The sequence below is a fragment of the Phodopus roborovskii genome, unplaced genomic scaffold, assembly GCF_943737965.1.
Source record: "Phodopus roborovskii unplaced genomic scaffold, PHOROB, whole genome shotgun sequence".
NCBI lineage: Eukaryota > Metazoa > Chordata > Mammalia > Rodentia > Cricetidae > Phodopus > Phodopus roborovskii.
Window position 1 is genome coordinate 31781043 of NW_026126517.1, and position 19440 is coordinate 31800482.

The following is a 19440-nucleotide window of genomic DNA, read 5'->3' on the forward strand; positions in this document are numbered from 1 at the left end:
CTGTTTCACAGAGGAAACCTTGTCTTGAAAAAACAAAACAAACACCATCCTGCCAAAGGCAGGATGTAGCTCAGTTGCTAGAGGGCTTATCATGCATGAAGCCCTTGGTTCTGTCCCCAGTATTTGGTTACCCACACCTACAAAGAGCTGGAGACAAGAGAATCAGGCAGTCCTCAGCTCTATATTGTAAGCTTAAGGTCAGCCAACACACAAAACCATACCTCAAACATATAAAAAAAAAAAACCCTTTCTGTGTCAAGGATACTTACTGACTGGTTTACACTTGGAATCTGAGGACTCTAGAGACTGTAGCAGGAGGATTGTAAATTCAAAGCCATTTTGGGTTACATGGTTCAAGGCCAGCCTGGGCTATATAGGGTGTCATGTTTAAATTAAATTACAAAAAGCAAACTAAAATCTTCCACCATGTAAACTCTGATAGTAGTTGGAAATAATGCTAAACTGTATCAAGTTGTTGATTTCAAAGGAATTCTTGGGGCTGGAGAGTTGACTTAGTGAATAAAAAGCATTTGCTGCTTTCATAAGAGGACCCAGGTGGGTTCCGTGTAGCCATAAGATGTCTCATAATTGTAACTCCAGTTCCAGGGGGCTCTGACACCTCTACTGGCCTCTGTAGGCACATGTGGTTCACATACATACAATGCAGGAAAATAGTCATACATATAAAATAAAACTAAATCTCTTAAAAATAATAAATTCCTTCAGAGTTTATTTAGGTGAAAGATTAGTATCAGTTGAATCCTTTAAATCAAAATAGGATCAGTCAGAGTAAGTTTGTCTGTCAAACAGTGATGAGGCTGTAATGAAGAGGAAGTTTCAAATTTGCTCTACCCAACCCCATAAAATGCACACAAGAAATGATAAATATTTAGAGAAAAAATAGTTAATCGGGAACTGAGATTTTAACAAAAATAATGATTTTTAAACCAAGGAATAAAAGCCTTCTCATAGGAACGTAGCCAGCAAGATCATCTAGAACCAGAAAGAGAAAGAAAACCTTTCTCTGCTATGATCCTGCACACTCTGTTGACTAGACATCACATCTGAGGTGACTGGGGTGAGATGTTTACTCACCATTAACTTCGTGATCTCAGAGTAAGGTATGGGTGTAATTAGAACTCAGAAGCAGTGAGTTGATTAGCAGAGCTTCTGCTTGCTTCATTATTGTGCGGGCATCTGTTGTGACAGTGGTGTGTGTTGTTCTTTTAGGATAGTCTTATGTAGCCAAGGCTGGCTCACTATATAGTTGAAGGTGGCTTTGAATTTAGGATTGTCTGGTCTCTCTGTCTTTGGAGTGCTGGGATTACCAGCAAAGTGCACCATCAGGTCTGATCTTGTGTGGTGCTCAGGGTGGAACCCAGGGCCTCATGCATGTTAGGCAAGCAACTGAGCTGCATCCCTAGCCACTTTGACAGCATTTGTATCTATAAGGAAAAAATTGAAGAACCATGATTTCATGAACTGTCTCAAGAAAAATGTAAATGTACTCATTCTGCTTTAAAAAGTAATGTTTGCTTTTGTATTTCTACTTAGACATTCTGACCTCTCCCCTCTACTCTGTTTTCCTAGGTGATACAGATTAATCTGAATTCAATAGTTGCATCCGTCAGTGGTCCAAAAAGGCCTCAGGATAGAGTTGCTATAACAGACATGAAAAGTGATTTTCAGGCTTGCTTAAATGAAAAGGTAAATTATTGTTTCTTTTATGCTATGTGCTAAGTAGTAAAGAACCGTCAGGGTTTAGGATTGTTTCATAAATTGTGTGTACATTATGGCATATGCCAACAGCCTCTTTTTTCTTCTGTCTGTCGTTTGGTGAGCTTATTGCTCAGCTCCACTCAGAGCTTGGATCAGAGTTTGGATTATATTTATTGAAAGTAATCAAAAGTTAATAAAGTTAAGTTTCTTAGTCACAGTGGTCTCCTTTCAATGTTAATCAGCTACATGTGGCCTGCTCCTGGATCTGACAGCACAGACTGAGCATCTACATCAGTGGATGGTGTTTGGGCAGCATCATCATAGCCTTCTGACCACTAGGAAGAAATCACTACACTGTATAGTTACTCTCATAAAGTTTGATCAAAACAACAACAAAAGCTGAATAACCTTGGCTTTGGAGGTTTCTAGTTTTTGTTTTGAAAGTTACAGCTTTAATCTTGCCACTTACTCTGTTTTATTAGGGAAAGTCAGAGTTGGCCTTGTCTCCCAAACCTTGTTTTATAGTTCATTCAGAAGAAAGGTCTCTGAGTTGCTGTATACCTGTCAGGCAACATCTGCACTTCCTAACTCAGCAAATCCTGTTCATCTCTTCTGCACTCAAACACTTGAGTAATTTGTTGCAGATCTTTAGAATAGGAAGAGTTTCTACCATGTTTTGAGAATTCCTCTAAGCAGAAATGAATAGGGAACATCCGAGTTAGGTCTGATTCTGGGAGGTTGGCTGCAGTCACTTATATGAGAATGTTGCTTCTGAACGTCACTGGATTCCTCTTATAACTATTGAAATCATGCTTAAGATGAATTGCACTTCTGGATGGTGTAGACCTTCTGTATCACGGTAGAACTGTTAAATGATGAGGTGTCAGGTGTGCAAGCTGTGGTTTCTATCAGTCTTCTACAAAGTGTAATATTTACATGCAAATTTATAGGTTGGATTTAAAGGTTTTCAAGTTGCAGCAGAAAAACAAAGTGACACTGTCTCTATTCATTATGATGGAAGTGAGTATAAGCTGTCCCATGGATCCGTGGTCATTGCTGCAGTTATCAGTTGTACCAATAATTGCAATCCGTCTGTCATGCTTGCTGCAGGTAGGTTGATATTTATGACCGTATATTCTCTCATGTAAATTACTATTTGTTTTTCTGTTACATTCATTTCTCTTCCTTAGATGATGTATCCATATTTGTATTTCATATTTAGAGGCACTGAAATTTTTAGTTGTTAGTACCTTGAGTTTGATTTATATTACTTTTATTACACAAAAGGTAGCTTTTGAAAAAAACTGTAGTTTATATATCTATTAATTTTAAATTATATCTGCCTTCAGTAAATTTAGAAGTATGACTTATCAGCAGGTATTGCTTGGAATTTTCCCACCAGCTTATGTAATACCACAGTATACTAGGTCCCACTTAAAGTTATGCAAGTGAGGGATCATTAACAAGTATATACAATGTCAGTTTGTACACACGGTAACAATTCTTATTTTCAAGACAGGGTTTTCTCTATAGCTTTGGAGCCTGTCCTGGAACTCTTCTCTTTGGACCAGGCTGGCCTCAAACTCCAGAGTGCTGGGATTAAAAGTGTGGGTCACCAGCACCCAGCTTGTGGTGTGACAGTTCTTAATGTCTGCGAAATTATGTATAATTGATGTTAAATTGCTCTTTGTCTACTATGTTTTTGCCGTTTATGGTTCAGTCAACAGCTGTATGTGAATATTCTTTTTTTCTGTTTGTGTGATGCCAAGATGTCAGCCTAATAATTTGCAGGGTGATGACTTCTTTACCTACTAAAAATTTCAATTTGGCTTCAATGAATTGAATCTGATTAAAATGCACAATAGTAATGATTTAAAGTTTTTGAGTTTGAGTTTTTTACTATAAATTGTAGTTTGTGATATTAAACACACACTCTTTTCTTGCTTTTTATTCTCATGTGAAGAAGGGGAAGGGTACATTGTCATAGTCATTGTTTGTTGATTTTACAGGTCTTTTGGCTAAGAAGGCTGTTGAAATTGGTCTACGGGTTAAACCTTACATAAGAACAAGTTTATCTCCAGGCAGTGGAATGGTTACACATTACCTCAGTTCAAGTGGAGTATTACCCTATCTTAGCAAGCTAGGGTAAGTGACATTCACCATTGGTATTCAGCAAGTATTAAATATTATTTGTTAAGAAAGAAAGAGAGAAAATAAAGACAAAAAATATTGTTGTAAGAGTGGATGGCCCCCTTGAGTAGGCACAGGGCGCACCCAGACTCCCAAGTTCTCAGCACAAAGGAGGGCAAATGGTGGGGATGGGGGCTGCAAAGGCAGACAACAAGCAGCAGTAAGCGTTTTTTGTTTGCTTGTTTGTTTGCAATAGTGGGTTCTTAAGGAGGAGAGGGATTCTGTGCCTAGTGTTTGTTGGTAAATCCTGATTGTATGTATTCGATAAATAATGAATTTTGATTCTTGGACTTTGGTGTTTAGGAATGAGTCAGTGGCTGTATAAGGGAACGGACCTCGGGGGCTGTCTTTAAGAATATGATCTAATGGTTTTTCTCAAGGGAGAGAAGGAAATGAGAAAGACAAAGCCTGATGTGTCATGTTTGCCATGCTTGCCTGCTAGAGCCCTTCACACAGTCTCACCTACCACTCAGAGGCTCCTTGGGAATATTTGGTGAGCAAGGCACTTGGAAGTCAGGCACATGGTCTGTAGCTTCAGGACAGGGGAAACCAAGTCACGGTGAGGCGTACTGTTAGAGTGGTGTGAAGGTGTACCTAATTCTCATGAGTAATGTGAAGTTTAGAAAAGAGTAAAATAATATAAGTTGCATTGATTTAATTGAACAGATTGTCTCCAGATGGTGGTGGCCCACGCCTTTAATCTCAGGAGAGATAGGCAGATTTCCGAGTTTGAGGCCAACCTGGTCTATAGATTGAGTTCCTGAACAGCCAGGGTTATGCAGAGAAACCCTATCTGGGGGGGGGGGGGGGAGTTGGTTTTTTGTTTTGTTTTTTAATTGAACAGATTATCTTAATTCAGATTTTACAAAGTTATTGGATTTATAATATGTGGATTAATATGTCAGTGAGCTTTAAGAGAAACTTAATTTTTATGTTTCTTCCATAGTTAAAGAAATTGACAGTAGTCTAATTTTGGAACACAATATTATGTAAATGATCGGTCCTTTTTAAAGCCTCATAAATTTTAGATTTTTTATTTCACAAATAAAGTAACTTAAAGGCTTATGTTTGTAATCTTAATATTGGAATTACAGTCAGGTATTCTTTTTAGGTGTAATTGACTGACAGTTGAATAATTTACTGCTACTGGAGTGCCTCTTTACCCTTTGGGTCCTTTGATGAACCTACTATAGTGATGTCATCTTGACACTTCAGAGTTTTAAGTATGCCTTTCAAGTGGAAATAATATGATTGAAGTACTTATGGTTCTAGTTATAGCAGAGGAATTGTCTGGTGTTGTGTGATAAGTGCTTTGTGTGATAAGTGCTTTTGATCTAGTACAGATGCTGTAGATATATGGGCTTTTCTAAGATTTACACTCAGTATAAAGAACATACAACAGTGAGGATTGAATGTTTAAAATGTGAAATTAATGTGTTGATGGTTACTTCTTGGGTTGCAAGCAGTTTTTGAGTAGTTTTGTCCTTTCTTTACAAATATGTGCTCTCCAGTAATGTTTCACTTTTTAAATGCAGATTTGAAATAGTTGGCTATGGATGTTCAACATGTGTGGGAAATACAGCACCATTATCAGAAGCTGTTTTGAATGCAGTAAAGCAGGTAAAATGTGGATTAGCACTTCTAAGTGCTGTTTTAAAAATTGTTTTTTTAATGAGGATACTTTAATGTCTGCTTAAGCACCAAGGTTAAGAAAGGGGTGCTGGTTAAAAAAGAAAAAGTAAGACACCCTTAAGAGCAGGGGTGTGGGCTTCTTTGAGAGTTGCCCCAATTTGTTTTAACTATGTCTTGTTAGTAAATTACAGAAAGTGTACATCAGTGTGTGTGTTGATGCTTAGACTTGCAACTCTTGGGATGAGTAACTTGTGGATCTTTAAATACAAAGAATTACTTCTGCGTTCTTAAAATAATTCTTTAGTAATGTAAGGAACCATTAAAGTTTATAGGATTTGTAGTTGTGTACTTAAAACTATGTTTTCTGGTTGTCTGGCTCTCAGTACTATACAAGAAGACAGATTATGTAATTGTATGAGTGTGTATAAGCTCTTGAATCAAGTATATTTGTTTTTCCCCTCAGGGTGATTTGGTTACCTGTGGAGTTTTATCTGGAAACAAAAATTTTGAAGGTCGACTTTGTGATTGTGTTCGTGCCAATTATCTTGCCTCTCCACCCTTAGTGGTGGCTTATGCCATAGCAGGCACAGTGAATATAGATTTCCAGACAGAGCCTTTAGGTGTGTTTTCCTACATATTATCTGTGTGTCTATATGTATACTGTGCATACTTCCTCCCAGAGTTGTTAAAAGTAGATGATGTGAAAGAAAGCATGCAGCACTCATAACTTCCTTACACCATCCATTCTGTTATTAATGTGTATCTTGATGTGAAGACCCTAAGCTGTACATGGCATCAGTTCTCAATACTTAACCTTGAAGCACACCCTTGTTAAATCAGCTACTTGATAGCTGTGACTTGTCTTTGATAAATAGGAATACTTTGAGGTGTTGTTTTAATGTGTGTACTGAATACGACGTTAAAATCTTGAGCAGGTACTGACTCTACCGGCAAGGAAATTTACCTGAATGACATTTGGCCTAGTCGAGAAGAAGTTCATCAGATAGAAGAAGAACATGTTGTATTGTCCATGTTTAAAGCTCTGAAAGAGAAGGTAGAGGTAAGAGTCTTGTGGGGCTTTGTTTCTTTTAGTTTTGTTCTTTGTTTTGAAGTAAGGTCTCACTAACTCATGGTAGCTGGGAAATCACTCCTTATAGCCCACACCAACTCAGCAATCCTCAGCCCTTTCAGTGCTGGGTTATAGGCATGATCCATGTGTCCTTGCTTTCTAAACACAGTGTATACTTAAAATTTTGAATATACGTTTTTATGGCTGGTTTTACAAAAAAAAAAAAAAAAAAAAGTATGTGTGTGGGTAAACCATTAAAAACAAAGGTGGTGGCACACACCTTTAATCCCAGCACAGGACACAGAGGCAGTGGAGCTCTGAGTCCTTGACTAGCCTGGGCTGCACAATGAGACTGCTCCGTTGGGGGGGGGGGGGCAGGTGATGTTCTTTATGACATTTTCATGTTTGTATCATTGCACTTTACTTATTTATTACTCTTGTCCCCACTCCTGCTGGCCTCCTCCTCCTCACAAATAGTACCTCTTCCACTTTCATATGTGTGTATATTCATGTGCCTGCCATGGCATGTGTAGGATAGAGAACAGCCTTGGGTATTAGTCCTCACTGTCTACCATGTTGGAGAAAAGCTCTCAGTTTGTCACTGCCTTTGCCATCCTAGCTGACCAACAAGCTAAGGATTCTCCTTGCTTCACCGCCCATTTTATTCATAAGGCTGATGGGATTGCTGCCTGTGTCCTGCTTTACATGGCTTCTGAGGATCCAAACTCAGAAACAGTGTCAAGTGATTTTTACCTACTAATCCATCTTCTACTCTTACCTCTGCCTTCTCTTTTAGAGCTTTAAACATGGACAGTATAACATGTTCTTCTATCTGATGAACCCTTCAACTAGGCTGAATATCATACATTTGGCATATATATTTTATTTTCAAATTTAGATTCCACAGAAGAGAAAAAAATATGCAATATTTATGTTTCTGAATCTGGCTTATTTTTCTTAACATAATGGTCTCCATTTCCACTTTATTAAAATGTTAGTTTCTCTGTCTCTCTTTCTGTCTGTCTCTCACAACACACGTCTTATGTTTCCCATGTCTGATATTTATTTTTATTTTATTTTTACTCTCATCTTAACATCTCTTATGCACTGTTCCACATAGTCCTCTTTCTACTACTTATTTGAGCCTAAAGTCTCCATGTAAAAGAGGACATCTGGTAGTTACATTTCTGAGCCTGCCTCGTTTTACTTAAAATGATGATCACCAGTCCATCCATTTTCTCCACAACTAACAATTTTTTAAATGCCTGAATAAAAACACTGTTATATAAAACATACTTTCTTCATCTGTTGATGGTCATCCAAGCTGGTTCTATAAACAAGCTACTGTTGAGTTTCAGTAAGCATAAATGTGCAAATATCTCTGGTGAGTTTGTAGCTTTGAATGCTATTTTATATCTGGATTTGCTAACTATGAAGAGAAAGACCTAGAATATTCTAATTGATTTTGAGTTATTAAAATATTTGTTATTCCCATCAAATGGTTCAAAAATCAAAGTAAGAGCAAATATTGGACACTTGTCACCAAAATCCTGGCCATTGCTTTGCCTCTACAGAACAGAGAGCAGTGTCTTTTTAACTTTTTTTTTTTTTTTTTTTTTGAGAATTACCTTTGTGCACAAATGAGCAAATACATTTATATGGACTTTTATGTTCAAAGTAGCCTTTAAACTTAAGCATTCAAAAAATACCTTACTATGTGGCAACTGCTCTTCTAGGTAGTAGATACGTCATTGAACAAAGGAAAGAATTTTCCTGCAGAGAGGCACTGAACTGTAGAAAAAATAACTAGGAGTCAGCTTCCTGTAATCCTAGCACTCAAGAAGCTCGGGCTGGAGGATAATCACAAGTTTAAGGCTTACTTGGCCTACATCATGAGTTAGTTCTAGGCCAATCTGGGAAGAAAACTGGTGTAGTGATATCCACTGGTTTGTTTGTTTGCTGAGAAGGGTTTCTTTGTGTGGCTTTAGGTGTCCTAGAACTAACTCTAGACCAGGCTAGCCTTGAACTCACAGAAAACTGCTTTCCAAGTACGGGTTTTATACCTCTAATTGCAGTATCAGAACAGGGACAAGTGGGTCACTGTGTTTGAGGCTGTTCTGCTCTGTATAGAGAGTTACAGGTCAGCCAAGACTACATAGCAAAACCCTGTCTCCAAAAGAAGAAGAAGAAGAAGAAAAAGAAGAAGAAGAAAAGAGTTACATAAGTTGCATATTATTGCTAAATGTATACAGAGAAAAGAAAATTAGAATAAGGATTAGTTGTGCAAATTTAGGGGAGCATGTTTTATATTTGAAGACAATCTCTTTTTGTGCACTAGAGCAGCATTAAATTCAGTAACCCACTATAATTTCCTTAGTTCTGGAATATACTATGTCCTGCTCTCTTTGCTATTTTATACAAGAAGGTTGAAAAGATGACATTTATATAGTTTCACTTTGTATATGTATATGACTGTTTGCCTGTGTATATGTTTGTGCACCATGTATATGCCTGGTGCTTGTAAAGGCCAGAAGATGGAGCTCAAAACTCCTGGAACTTAAGTTACAGATGGTTGTGAGCTGCCATGTGGGTGCTTGGAATTAAACCTGGATCCTCTGGAAGAGTAGCTAGTGCCCTTAACCTCTGAGTTGTCTCTCCTGCCCATTCAGCCTACTATTTTGAAAGAGAGAATTCGATAAGGATAAAATCAAAATAGTTCAATTCTTATAGTCAAAGCTGTTGGTTGAATGGACCATTGAGGTAGCAGTGAAAATTGATGAGAAATTGATGAGATTCTGTTTAAAGGCAAGTCTAACAGGTGGTGGTGTGGAGCAAATATATTGGAAAATGCAAAACATGTTTCTTTGTGATATTTCTAAAGATTGACGACGTACCTTACATACTAAATTTTTTTCAGTGTGTAAGTACATACACATATATACCTTTATGAGTTCTTAAGTTTGGGGATGGGTGACTCTATGAAGTCTATAATTGTTTACATTGAAACTTAACTCTCAAAATTGCTCCTGAAAATTTGGTGAGTTGAAAGTTTTAAAGTAAATCTATTTATTCTGTCCAGAAATGTCATGATTTTTCAAGTGGGTAAGGCTTCTTTTCCTTTCAATCTTATCTAAGTATTATTTATTATTGTGGATATTTATAAAGTCTCTTTTTCTGATTCTATTTTGGTCCATTCATCCCAACTTCATTTGCAGATGGGAAATAAACGATGGAATTCCTTAGAAGCACCAGAGTCAGTGCTGTTTCCATGGGATATGAAGTCTACTTATATCAGATGCCCTTCATTTTTTGATAAGCTTGTAAGTACTAGCATACTGCTCAATCTTTTAAAGATTGATACAGTTTGAAAGAAGAGTTCAGTGTTTGGATTTTTTTTTTTTTTTTTCTTTTTAGACCAAAGAACCAGGTGTACTCCAGCCTATTGAAAATGCCCATGTCTTACTGTATTTGGGAGACTCTGTCACTACAGATCATATATCACCTGCTGGAAGTATTGCTAGGAGCAGTGCTGCCGCTAAGTATCTGACAAACAGAGGGTATGTATGTGTCCAAGGTTCCAGGGTGTTACTTTCCCTCCTTTCTCAGTTACTAAAAGTCTTTTGTCATATTCCTATGTCCTATTGAATACATCCTATCTTAGGGATCTCATTGTTAGCACGTATGTCTTCAGCAAGAACTAAGTGGCACCCATTGACCCTCTTATAATGTTAGAAATTGAGGCCACTATTTTTAGCTGAACCCTAACTCAAACAAACAAAAAAGCCTTTATAGCCTAAAGAAATAACTGATTAGAAGCAATAATCATGCTTAGTTTGACACATCAAATGGAGCCTGACCATTTGATTTTAAACAGCTTCCCATCATTAAAGTGTAACAAATACGTGCTTCATGAGGTTGTAAAATATGTATCAGGGACTATGATTGATGTGTCAATATCAAAGAAGACTGACAGAATCAAATTTGAATAGTGTATATTATAGGGGATCACTTTTTTTAAAAAAGGTGTGTATGTATGTGTATGCGCACACACACGTGCACATACTTGTGCATACACCACTTGTATTTGCCAGTGGAGTCAGAAAGAAGATACTTTGAATCCCTTGGAGTTGGAGTTGTAAGCTGCAGCTGTGAGCTGCCTGACATGGGTTCTGGAAACTGAACTCAGGTTCTCCGTATGAACAGTACACAATTTTAACTCCTGACCCTAAGAGATATAAATTGAAGACTAGAAAGGTATTCTTTCATTTCTATATGAGTAATAATATGGTGGTGCTCTCTCTAAAGAGCTGTCCTGGTGTCAGGTAGAAAGTTTATTTGCTGTGTTGATTAGCTTTTGAACATTATTTGTTGCTTGAGCAATTCAAATGTTTTTCATCGAAATACTTTATAAAAATTGGAGCTATGAAGCTTGATTTGACAGAATCATACCATAGCTTTTATTACAAAGTTTTTTGGTTTTTTTTCCTCATATTTTTTATTGCATTTCAAATTAATATATATGTATGTATAAACATGCAAGTCAATTCTCTTCCATTTACCCTGGAAATCCATACTCTTGCCAGGATTGGCAGCAAGTGCCTTTACCTGCTAAGCCATCTTGCTGGCCTATTCTAGTTTCTTTTATTTTTTATTTATTTATGCTATGATTTCTGTCTTGGTCATAATAGTGATGTATCTTCCACAGAGAAAATCAGTTACCACTTCTTTTAAATATATAGTATTGTATTATATATTTATTTTAATCTAGTAGTTCTTATTTTAGAATTTTCTAAAAGTATGACACTCAAAATCTACACTAGCTCTTCTCAACCTGTGGGTCAAGACAACCCTTTTGTGGGGGTCACCTAAGAACATCAGAAAACACAGATATTTACATTAGAATTTATAACAGTAGCAAAGTTACAGTTATCAAGTAGCAACAAAATAATTTTATGGTTGGAGTCACCACAACATGAGGAATCGTATTAAAGGGTTGCAGCACTAGGAAGGTTGAAGACCATGGGTCTACACCATTTTATCCTGAAGTAAAAAAAAAAAATTTAAGCTGGTCAGTAGTGGCGCACATCTTTAATACCAGCACTTGGGAAGCAGAGGCAGGCAGATCTGAGTTTGAGGTCAGCCTGGTTTACAGAGTGAGTTCCAGGACAACCAGGGATACACAGTAAAACCCTGCCTTGAAAAACAAAGCAAGTTTTGTTTTGTTTTAAGTCTACAAGTTCAGAGTATTGATACTTCTGTATAAAAGATCAAATCAGAGATCGATTAAAAATCAGTTGTTGATTGCTGAGATATTTTTGTTTAATAGTATCTGGCCTCTAAAACTGCTGGATGTGGTGGCTGCTTTCTGGGCTGAAGTATTGTTGATTTGAGACCAGCCTGGGCTATATACCTAAGACCTTTCCACTTGCCTTTTAAAGGGAAAATGAGATCTGAGATTTTCTTAAGATTAATAGGGGCACTTAGCTAAGAAACTATGAGTTTATAGATCGGTGATAAACTCATGAAATCTTTTCAAGTTTTAAACTAGCTTGAGATCTTTTAAAGTTTGGGGAGGTGGATAACAGCCTTTAACAGGTTTTTACAACTCGATAATGTTATTTTCTGTCTGGCATGAAATCTGTCTTTCATAACTTCTTTGTAGCCTTACTCCTCGAGAGTTCAATTCTTATGGAGCCCGAAGAGGTAATGATGCTGTGATGACAAGAGGCACGTTTGCAAACATCAAACTTTTTAATAAGTTTATTGGGAAACCAGCCCCCAAAACAATTCATTTTCCATCAGGACAGACGGTAAGGATGTACACAAAGTGATTGAGCTATTGCTCACAGGATCAACTTCTATATTAAATATTTTCCTGTCTGTTTAATCTACAGCTTGATGTATTTGAAGCTGCAGAACTGTACCAGAAAGAAGGTATCCCACTGATAATTTTAGCAGGGAAAAAATATGGTTCAGGAAATTCCAGAGACTGGGCTGCCAAAGGACCCTATTTGCTGGTACTGATCTTAAATTTTATATTCTTGAACTTTTCAATATTCCTTTTCTCAGTAACATCTATTCAAAGTTTGTTTATTTGAATTTTCTATATTCTTAGTTAGATCTTAAATTTTTTTTTTAGTGATATTAGATGATATATTTTTGTTCTTATTTTGCTACTCTGAATTTGATTAAACCTCATCTTTTCTTATGTAAGGAAATTTGTATGGGAGTAATAAAGAGCAAAGAGAGGTTTATCTTAAACTATCATGTGTAATACCTCCCTTTCACTTCATCTCTGTGAAGAGACTCAGATAAAAAAAAGAAACCTGTCTAGATTTTCTATGAAGTTATTTAGTTTCTTCGGAGACAGTGATTTATTTATACAGGAGTCACAGGTTAGCACCTTCTCTGTTTTCAATCTGATGTTACCAGGTCACCTGTCATTCCCTGTCTTGTGTCTCATGTCATATGTGCCCCCAACACCCAAGTGTGCCTCTTATTTGGTTGTTTTATTTATAAAATGTTATTCTTGGTCTTAGGCATGGTAGTCATGCCTTTAATCTCAGCACTCTGGAGGTAGAGGCAAGAGGATCTCTGAGTTTGAAGCCAGCCTGATCTACAAAGTGAATTCCAGGACAGACAGGGCTATGTAGAGATCCTGTCTCAAACAAAACAAAAAGTTATATATAAGTACAAGGTAAATATACAATACTTGGACAAAAGTATACAGCACATTTGTACAATTTGAATTTTGGAGGAACAAAGAGGGTAAAGACTACATGATTAAGGAGGGAAATGTCCTAAAAGGCTTCTGAGTCAGTGTATTTTTTTAAAGTGGAGAAACCAGGTCTGGAACCTCTAGCTTAGTGGTTCTCAACCTTTCTAATACTGTGACCATTTAATACAGTTCCTTATGTTATGGTGACCCCATAAAATTATTTTCATTGCAACTTCATAACTGTAATATTGCTGCTGTTATAAATCATAATGTAAGTATCAGATATGAGACTCTTGTGAAAGGGTCATTCAGCCCCAAAGAGGTCATGACCCACAGGTTGAGAACAGCTTCTCTAGCTCATTTTCTGTAAACATTTGCTCAAAGTAGAGCTAGAGCTAGATTAGAGGTCTTACACTTCTACATCCGAAGATTCCTGGGTTCTCTTTACAGATTGACTCAAGACCTTAAGGCTGATAGCATTGTATTAATTCTAGTTTGTCAGTCTGCAAGTTGGTTACCTTTTCATTTGTTATTTTTAAGACAGAGTCTTTCTGTTTAGCTCTGTCTGGCCTGGAACTCACAGAGATCCGCCGCCCCCCCCCCCCTTTATTTCTCCCAAGTATACCAAAGCTCTACTTAGAGTCAAAGTGTTAATCCTGGAGCTGTGTTGGTGATCAAAATAATGTAAGGGGGGTTTTTTGTTTTTTGAGACAGGTTTTTTTTTTTTTTTTTTTTTTTATTGTTTTTTATTTTTTTAGAACTGTCTATAAAAGGTTACTGTAGATACCTTATACAACTCCAATCTCAGTAGTGGCATAGTACATCAAAAACAACTATTAAAAGCCCAAAGTAGTTATTTTTCCCTTTAAAATACACACTATAAGGTAGACATGATGGTGTACCCTGCAAACTCAGCATCCCAGGGGCAGAAAGCAGGAAGATTGCCATGAGTTTGAAGCCAATTTAGGCTATGAACCAAGATCTGTCTCAAAACTAATAATTACAATGATGGGGGTGATAATAATAAAAGGAATGAAATCAAATGCATGTTCATTACAGGGTGTAAAAGCTGTTTTGGCTGAAAGTTATGAAAAGATCCACAAAAATCATTTGATTGGAATTGGCATCGTTCCACTTGAGTTTCTCCCAGGAGAAAATGCAGGCTCCTTGGGACTCTCTGGTAGAGAAGTATTTTCTTTATCATTTCCTGAAGAACTCTCTCCTGGAATTACATTAAATATGAAGGTATCCAAAGATTTCTAAATACATAATTGTGTACCCTGTACTCAAATAGGTGTTTGTAAGTTGAGTAAGAATTGTCTGGTTGCATGCTAATGTCAGTTCATGTATGCTGTAGCTCTTTCCTGTTAATCTGTGTTATTAGTAGAGCTCATGTTGTCTGAAGAAAAGGAGAAGGAATTGACTACTTAGCCTCGAAAAAGATACCTGGTAGAATATTGAGGCTCAGTTACTTATACCAGGTTTCAGCTCTTTCTGTTGTGATCTAAATTTGACCCAGGTAATAATCCATTCAAAGAGAAGCAGAAGTTCACCATTAAGTGTTAGAGTAAGCCTTTATAACGAAGGGAAGATAGAAAAGGACAGTAGACATTATATGTATAATAAGAATAAATAGTGAGTGATAACTTTCATAAGGGAAGCAAAATCTAAGTCATGCTATAGAACTGCAGAGTCTGATACTTGTCCTTTAGAATTAGAGATCAACATACTTGTTTTTCTACTTGGCTCATTGTTTTTAATTAACAGGAGGGTTTGGGGTAATCAAAATGTAGAACTTAGAACCAGGAAAGTGAAGCAACAAATCGGGTAGTTAGTAGATGTGAATACAGGTGATCTTATTCAAGTAACACTTTGAAGCTCTGACACTCACATGTCTTTTTGTTTGTTTAAAGACAAATACTGGAAAAGAATTCAGCGTGATTGCATCATTTGAAAATGATGTGGAGATAACTTTGTACAAACATGGAGGCTTATTAAACTTTGTGGCTCGAAAATTCTCATAGTATCTACTTACCATGGTATCTTTCGTGACTGGTAACTGCAAAGCCTTTTGTGCTGGATCCAGGAACCTTTCATGGACCTGCAGATAATTCCAGTACACTTGTTTATCTCATCGATGGATGTAAATGATTATGAATCAATGTAGTGACTGAAATGAAATCTTAATTTTAAATAATATACGAATGGTGCTATTAACATTGCTAAAATCAACGTGTGAAGTGTGTTGTAGAAGAGACCTGTAAGTATGGGGTTATATTTTATCAGAACATTTTGTAAATAAAGACAGAATTTGAACTTGTGTTGAAGATTCATATGAGTAGCCTTTCTGAAGCAGTTTGTTTTGTTTTACCCTATAAAATTGGACTATTGTGTGTTGGTTTAAGAATAGCAAGTTGAAATACAAGAATCCAGATTAGACTCTAAAATTATGGAAATGATTACCTAATTTATAAATGAATTTTTAAGTGTATTCCTTTCCAGGATTGAATTGGACACAGTTGGCATTCCCAATTTGTAATGTAAGTCAGGTTTACTCTTAGTCTCAGTATGTCTGAGTAATAGAACCTGCCCCAGATCACAGTCCCTCTGACCATCCATCCAGGCAAAGTTTACACCATGTCTGAGGATAAATAACTGCAAAATATAGATGAGATGATTGTATGGTATATGTATTAGTAAGAAAAAAAAATCTCCTATGGTACAGCCCTGTAAATTTTCAGTAATGTGCCACTGTGACTCTGGCAAGCCCTGAATGCTTTTGTATTAATTTGGACTAGATTTTGCTCATTTTACATAATACTGTAACTTCTATAACCCCAATTAGGTATTACCAGCTGACATTCCACACTCTTTTTATGAATACTGAAAACAACTTGAATCAATCAACTCTAGGTTTCCCCTAGACTTATCAATTTTTCTACCCAAAATTATATGGTATGTACCCCTGAGTATTTTTTTTAGTGTTATTTTTACAGTCCTTTAAGTTGACTTATTGCTATTTGAGTCTTTATTTGGGATATATGAGTCTGTTCATTTCATTATGACTTGTTTGTTTTTAATCAAAACTGACCATAAGGATAAGACTCTTGGTGATCATTGCTGTCTGCTTGTCATGTTTTCCCGTTGCATTTATTTATATCTATTACACCACATGCTTTGTTTGTATTTTAAATCTTTTTTTAGAAGGGTTGGAAATTAGTTTTAGAAGTCCCAGTAACATTTTCATTAAGAAATTAAACTTAGCAGCAAAATGTTAAATGTAATGATTTTTAAAAATGTTTTCTTCATCTGATCTCTTTTTGTGCATAGCACAAAACAAGAAGTACTTGTTTCATGCTAAAATTCAGGAACTACCAAACTAGTGGGTAAAGAGCACTGAGAGCTTTGCACATACTCAGTCATACAGTCTGTTAAGAATATTTTTCAAATATGTACTTAGTTGAACTAGAGTTTGACAAAACAAAGTCTCTGTACTAAGCAGTTTTGGTTTTTTTGTTATTGTTGTTGTTTTTACTTTGAAATCAGATTGTGTTCCGTAGAAGTCATGTGTCTGTCTGTGCATATGTATTAATCTGAGTTAGGAATGGAGAAGCTACAAGTTGAGTATTAAAATACTGGTATGTGCTTTGAAGAAATGATAATTCAGGATGTATATATGGGAGGAATTACTTATTTTGAAAGCATACCCTTGTCCAAAGTCTGAGTTAAAGGTATGAACATAAACAGTCTGAAAGATAATAAATCCAGCTATGAGTCAAGCATTTACATTTCCAGTCCATCTAGTCCAGTAATGGTATAAAAATTGCATTTCAGAAACAAAATCAAGGTTCTCTTAATCTCTTGCTTAGAAACAGTGAACTAATCCCGATAGGCATGATTTTAAATGGGGGAAGAAAATTAAGCGCATGCTTCAATGCATATATTTTGTAATTCTGCCTCCAGCCAAATGTTACAAAAATGTGATGCCTGTTTTTAATGTGTGACTTCCTTTATTGACTATTTTTAGTATTTTTGTGTTATTTTCAAAACATCAATATTTGGGGGAAAAGTGAACACAGAAAAGCAAATCAGTATTGTGAACGTAGCACAGTTACCAGCAGCAGCATTTTAGTCTCAAGAATATTGTGTTCTGTGCTGTTGTGTGCCTTAGTTGTGCTCCTCATATAAATGAAGGAAAGGAAAGACTTCCACCAGGTACTGCCCTGTCTCTGTTAAAACTCAGATGAGAGGCATCTCTTCACCAGACTGCTTGTATTTTCACTGGTATGGAACTAAAAGCTGTAAAGCTAAGAGCTCAGCCAGAGTCAGTTATTTGCATATGAGATAACAATGTGGTCTGCATTCCTCTTCTCCGTGGTGACAGGATGAGAAAAATGACAGTTTTCAAGGGTTGAAACTACCTTCCTTTTGGCCTTTGAGTCTAGGGAGAAGATATTAAGATACTGGATAATGATACATATTTTATTTTGGGGGAAAAAACAAGGGAAGGATGTGGACTTTTTTCAATGGAATTTTTTTCCCTTCAAGGGGGACTGTGGCTATGCTGATGTGGTCTTTTTGTTTTGTTTTTATTTGATCAATTTTATGCATAATATGTGGCTATAAAACCATATATATCTCTTAAGTAACTACAAATCATTGTTATTTGAAGCCAACAAAATAGCATAACAATTTTAAATTCAATAATGTTAAGTATTGTATAGAAATATATTGAAGGTAAAGTTCAGTTAATGAAATTGTGTATATGTTATTGATGCTGTAAATTATTTTTAATAAAGAAACTTGTATTATCACATTTGACTCATGTTGTAGTAACTTAGGGTAAAACATCATGAAATGCTATCAGAAATGTCTCATTAAATATATTCTAAAATGTTCAGACATAACATCCAGCATGTGAACCAGTTAATCCACCTCTGTATATCTGTGCGAAAACTGAAGAGAGTGACAGTCTGAAATACGGTTAGGATTCACTTAAACAGTAAATGAATTTAATTAAGGGATTGTTCCAACAGGTAGTCAAATTATGGAGTCATTTGAGTGTGAAAGTCTAATCTGACTTAAACTAGAACCTATTGTCCATACACAAGTCAGGCAACTTAGCACTCAAGTGATGGAGGCTGAAGTTTGGATGTTTAAAAACTATTTTTCACCAAGCTTGATGTTGCATATCTGTAATTTCAGAACTTAGGAAGCTGAAACAGGAGGATTGATTGAGTTGAAGGCCATCCTGAGCTAAAGCTAAGGCTACTTACTGTGGCAAACACCTTGTCTCAAAAAAATTTTCAAGCTGAAATCTCCTGTTTGTAGTTGATATTCACTGATTCTCTTTCTCCCTAAACTGTCTGTTCTTCATTTGTATAATTTAAATACATATACTATATAAATTGAACTGACTAGAAATGGCATTGCATATCACCTTCATACCATAGGTCTTATTTATGGTAATTGCTAACATTTAGGACAATTATTAGAGAGCTCATTGATAATGAATTGTGCATTACAGGAGGAGATGGCCTTGATGTAGCACAGTGGTGTTGTATGGTTTTAAAGAATGGGGTCAGCTTCCCACTGATTGGAGAAGATGGCCCCTAGGATTAGGGTTTAGAGCAGTGGTAGGTCAAAGCAGGATAAGGCCTTGGATTCAAACCCCTGTGTTGCCTCCCCCAAAAGCTCCTATTCCCACTGTTAGTAGCAGCCTAACTAAGTGATTAAAGTTTATTAAAAATGGCATTCAGGGTTGGAGAGATGTGTAGCATGATTAATAAAAACCCAGAGAAAGATATTGGGGTTCAAGCTGAAGTCCAGGAAAGCAAAGCAGCCAGCCACTAGAAAGTTCAAGGCTCAGAGCAAAGGGGGGCAATCCTGTCCCAGAGTGACTGCAGACTGCAGTGCTCTCCACCAAACCTCAGACTCTGAGACTGCCTTATATTCCTCTCTAATGCTGGAATCAAAGGTGTGAGCTGTTTCTCATTTAGACAGACTCACTCTCATGTCCCAGAGACTGGCCTTGAACTCACAGAGATCTATCTGCTTCTGTCTCCCTAGTGCTGGGATTAAAGGTGTGGCCACCACTGTCTTCAGGCTAACT

General features: G+C 36.5%; 1 protein-coding gene across 1 annotated transcript in view; it reads left to right on the forward strand.

Annotated features, from left to right (window-relative positions):
• Positions 1-18142, forward strand: part of Ireb2 (iron responsive element binding protein 2) — a 44897-nt gene extending 26755 nt beyond the window's left edge. Inside the window, exons 11-22 of the mRNA XM_051197500.1 lie at positions 1591-1707; positions 2670-2829; positions 3729-3864; positions 5445-5529; positions 6005-6161; positions 6477-6601; positions 9826-9930; positions 10025-10167; positions 12273-12420; positions 12505-12627; positions 14388-14573; positions 15242-18142. Coding sequence (XP_051053457.1) covers positions 1591-1707; positions 2670-2829; positions 3729-3864; positions 5445-5529; positions 6005-6161; positions 6477-6601; positions 9826-9930; positions 10025-10167; positions 12273-12420; positions 12505-12627; positions 14388-14573; positions 15242-15352 — 1596 coding nt within the window. The 3' untranslated portion in view covers positions 15353-18142. The remainder of the gene's footprint in view (positions 1-1590; positions 1708-2669; positions 2830-3728; positions 3865-5444; positions 5530-6004; positions 6162-6476; positions 6602-9825; positions 9931-10024; positions 10168-12272; positions 12421-12504; positions 12628-14387; positions 14574-15241) is intronic.
• The last annotated feature ends 1298 nt before the right edge of the window (positions 18143-19440 follow it).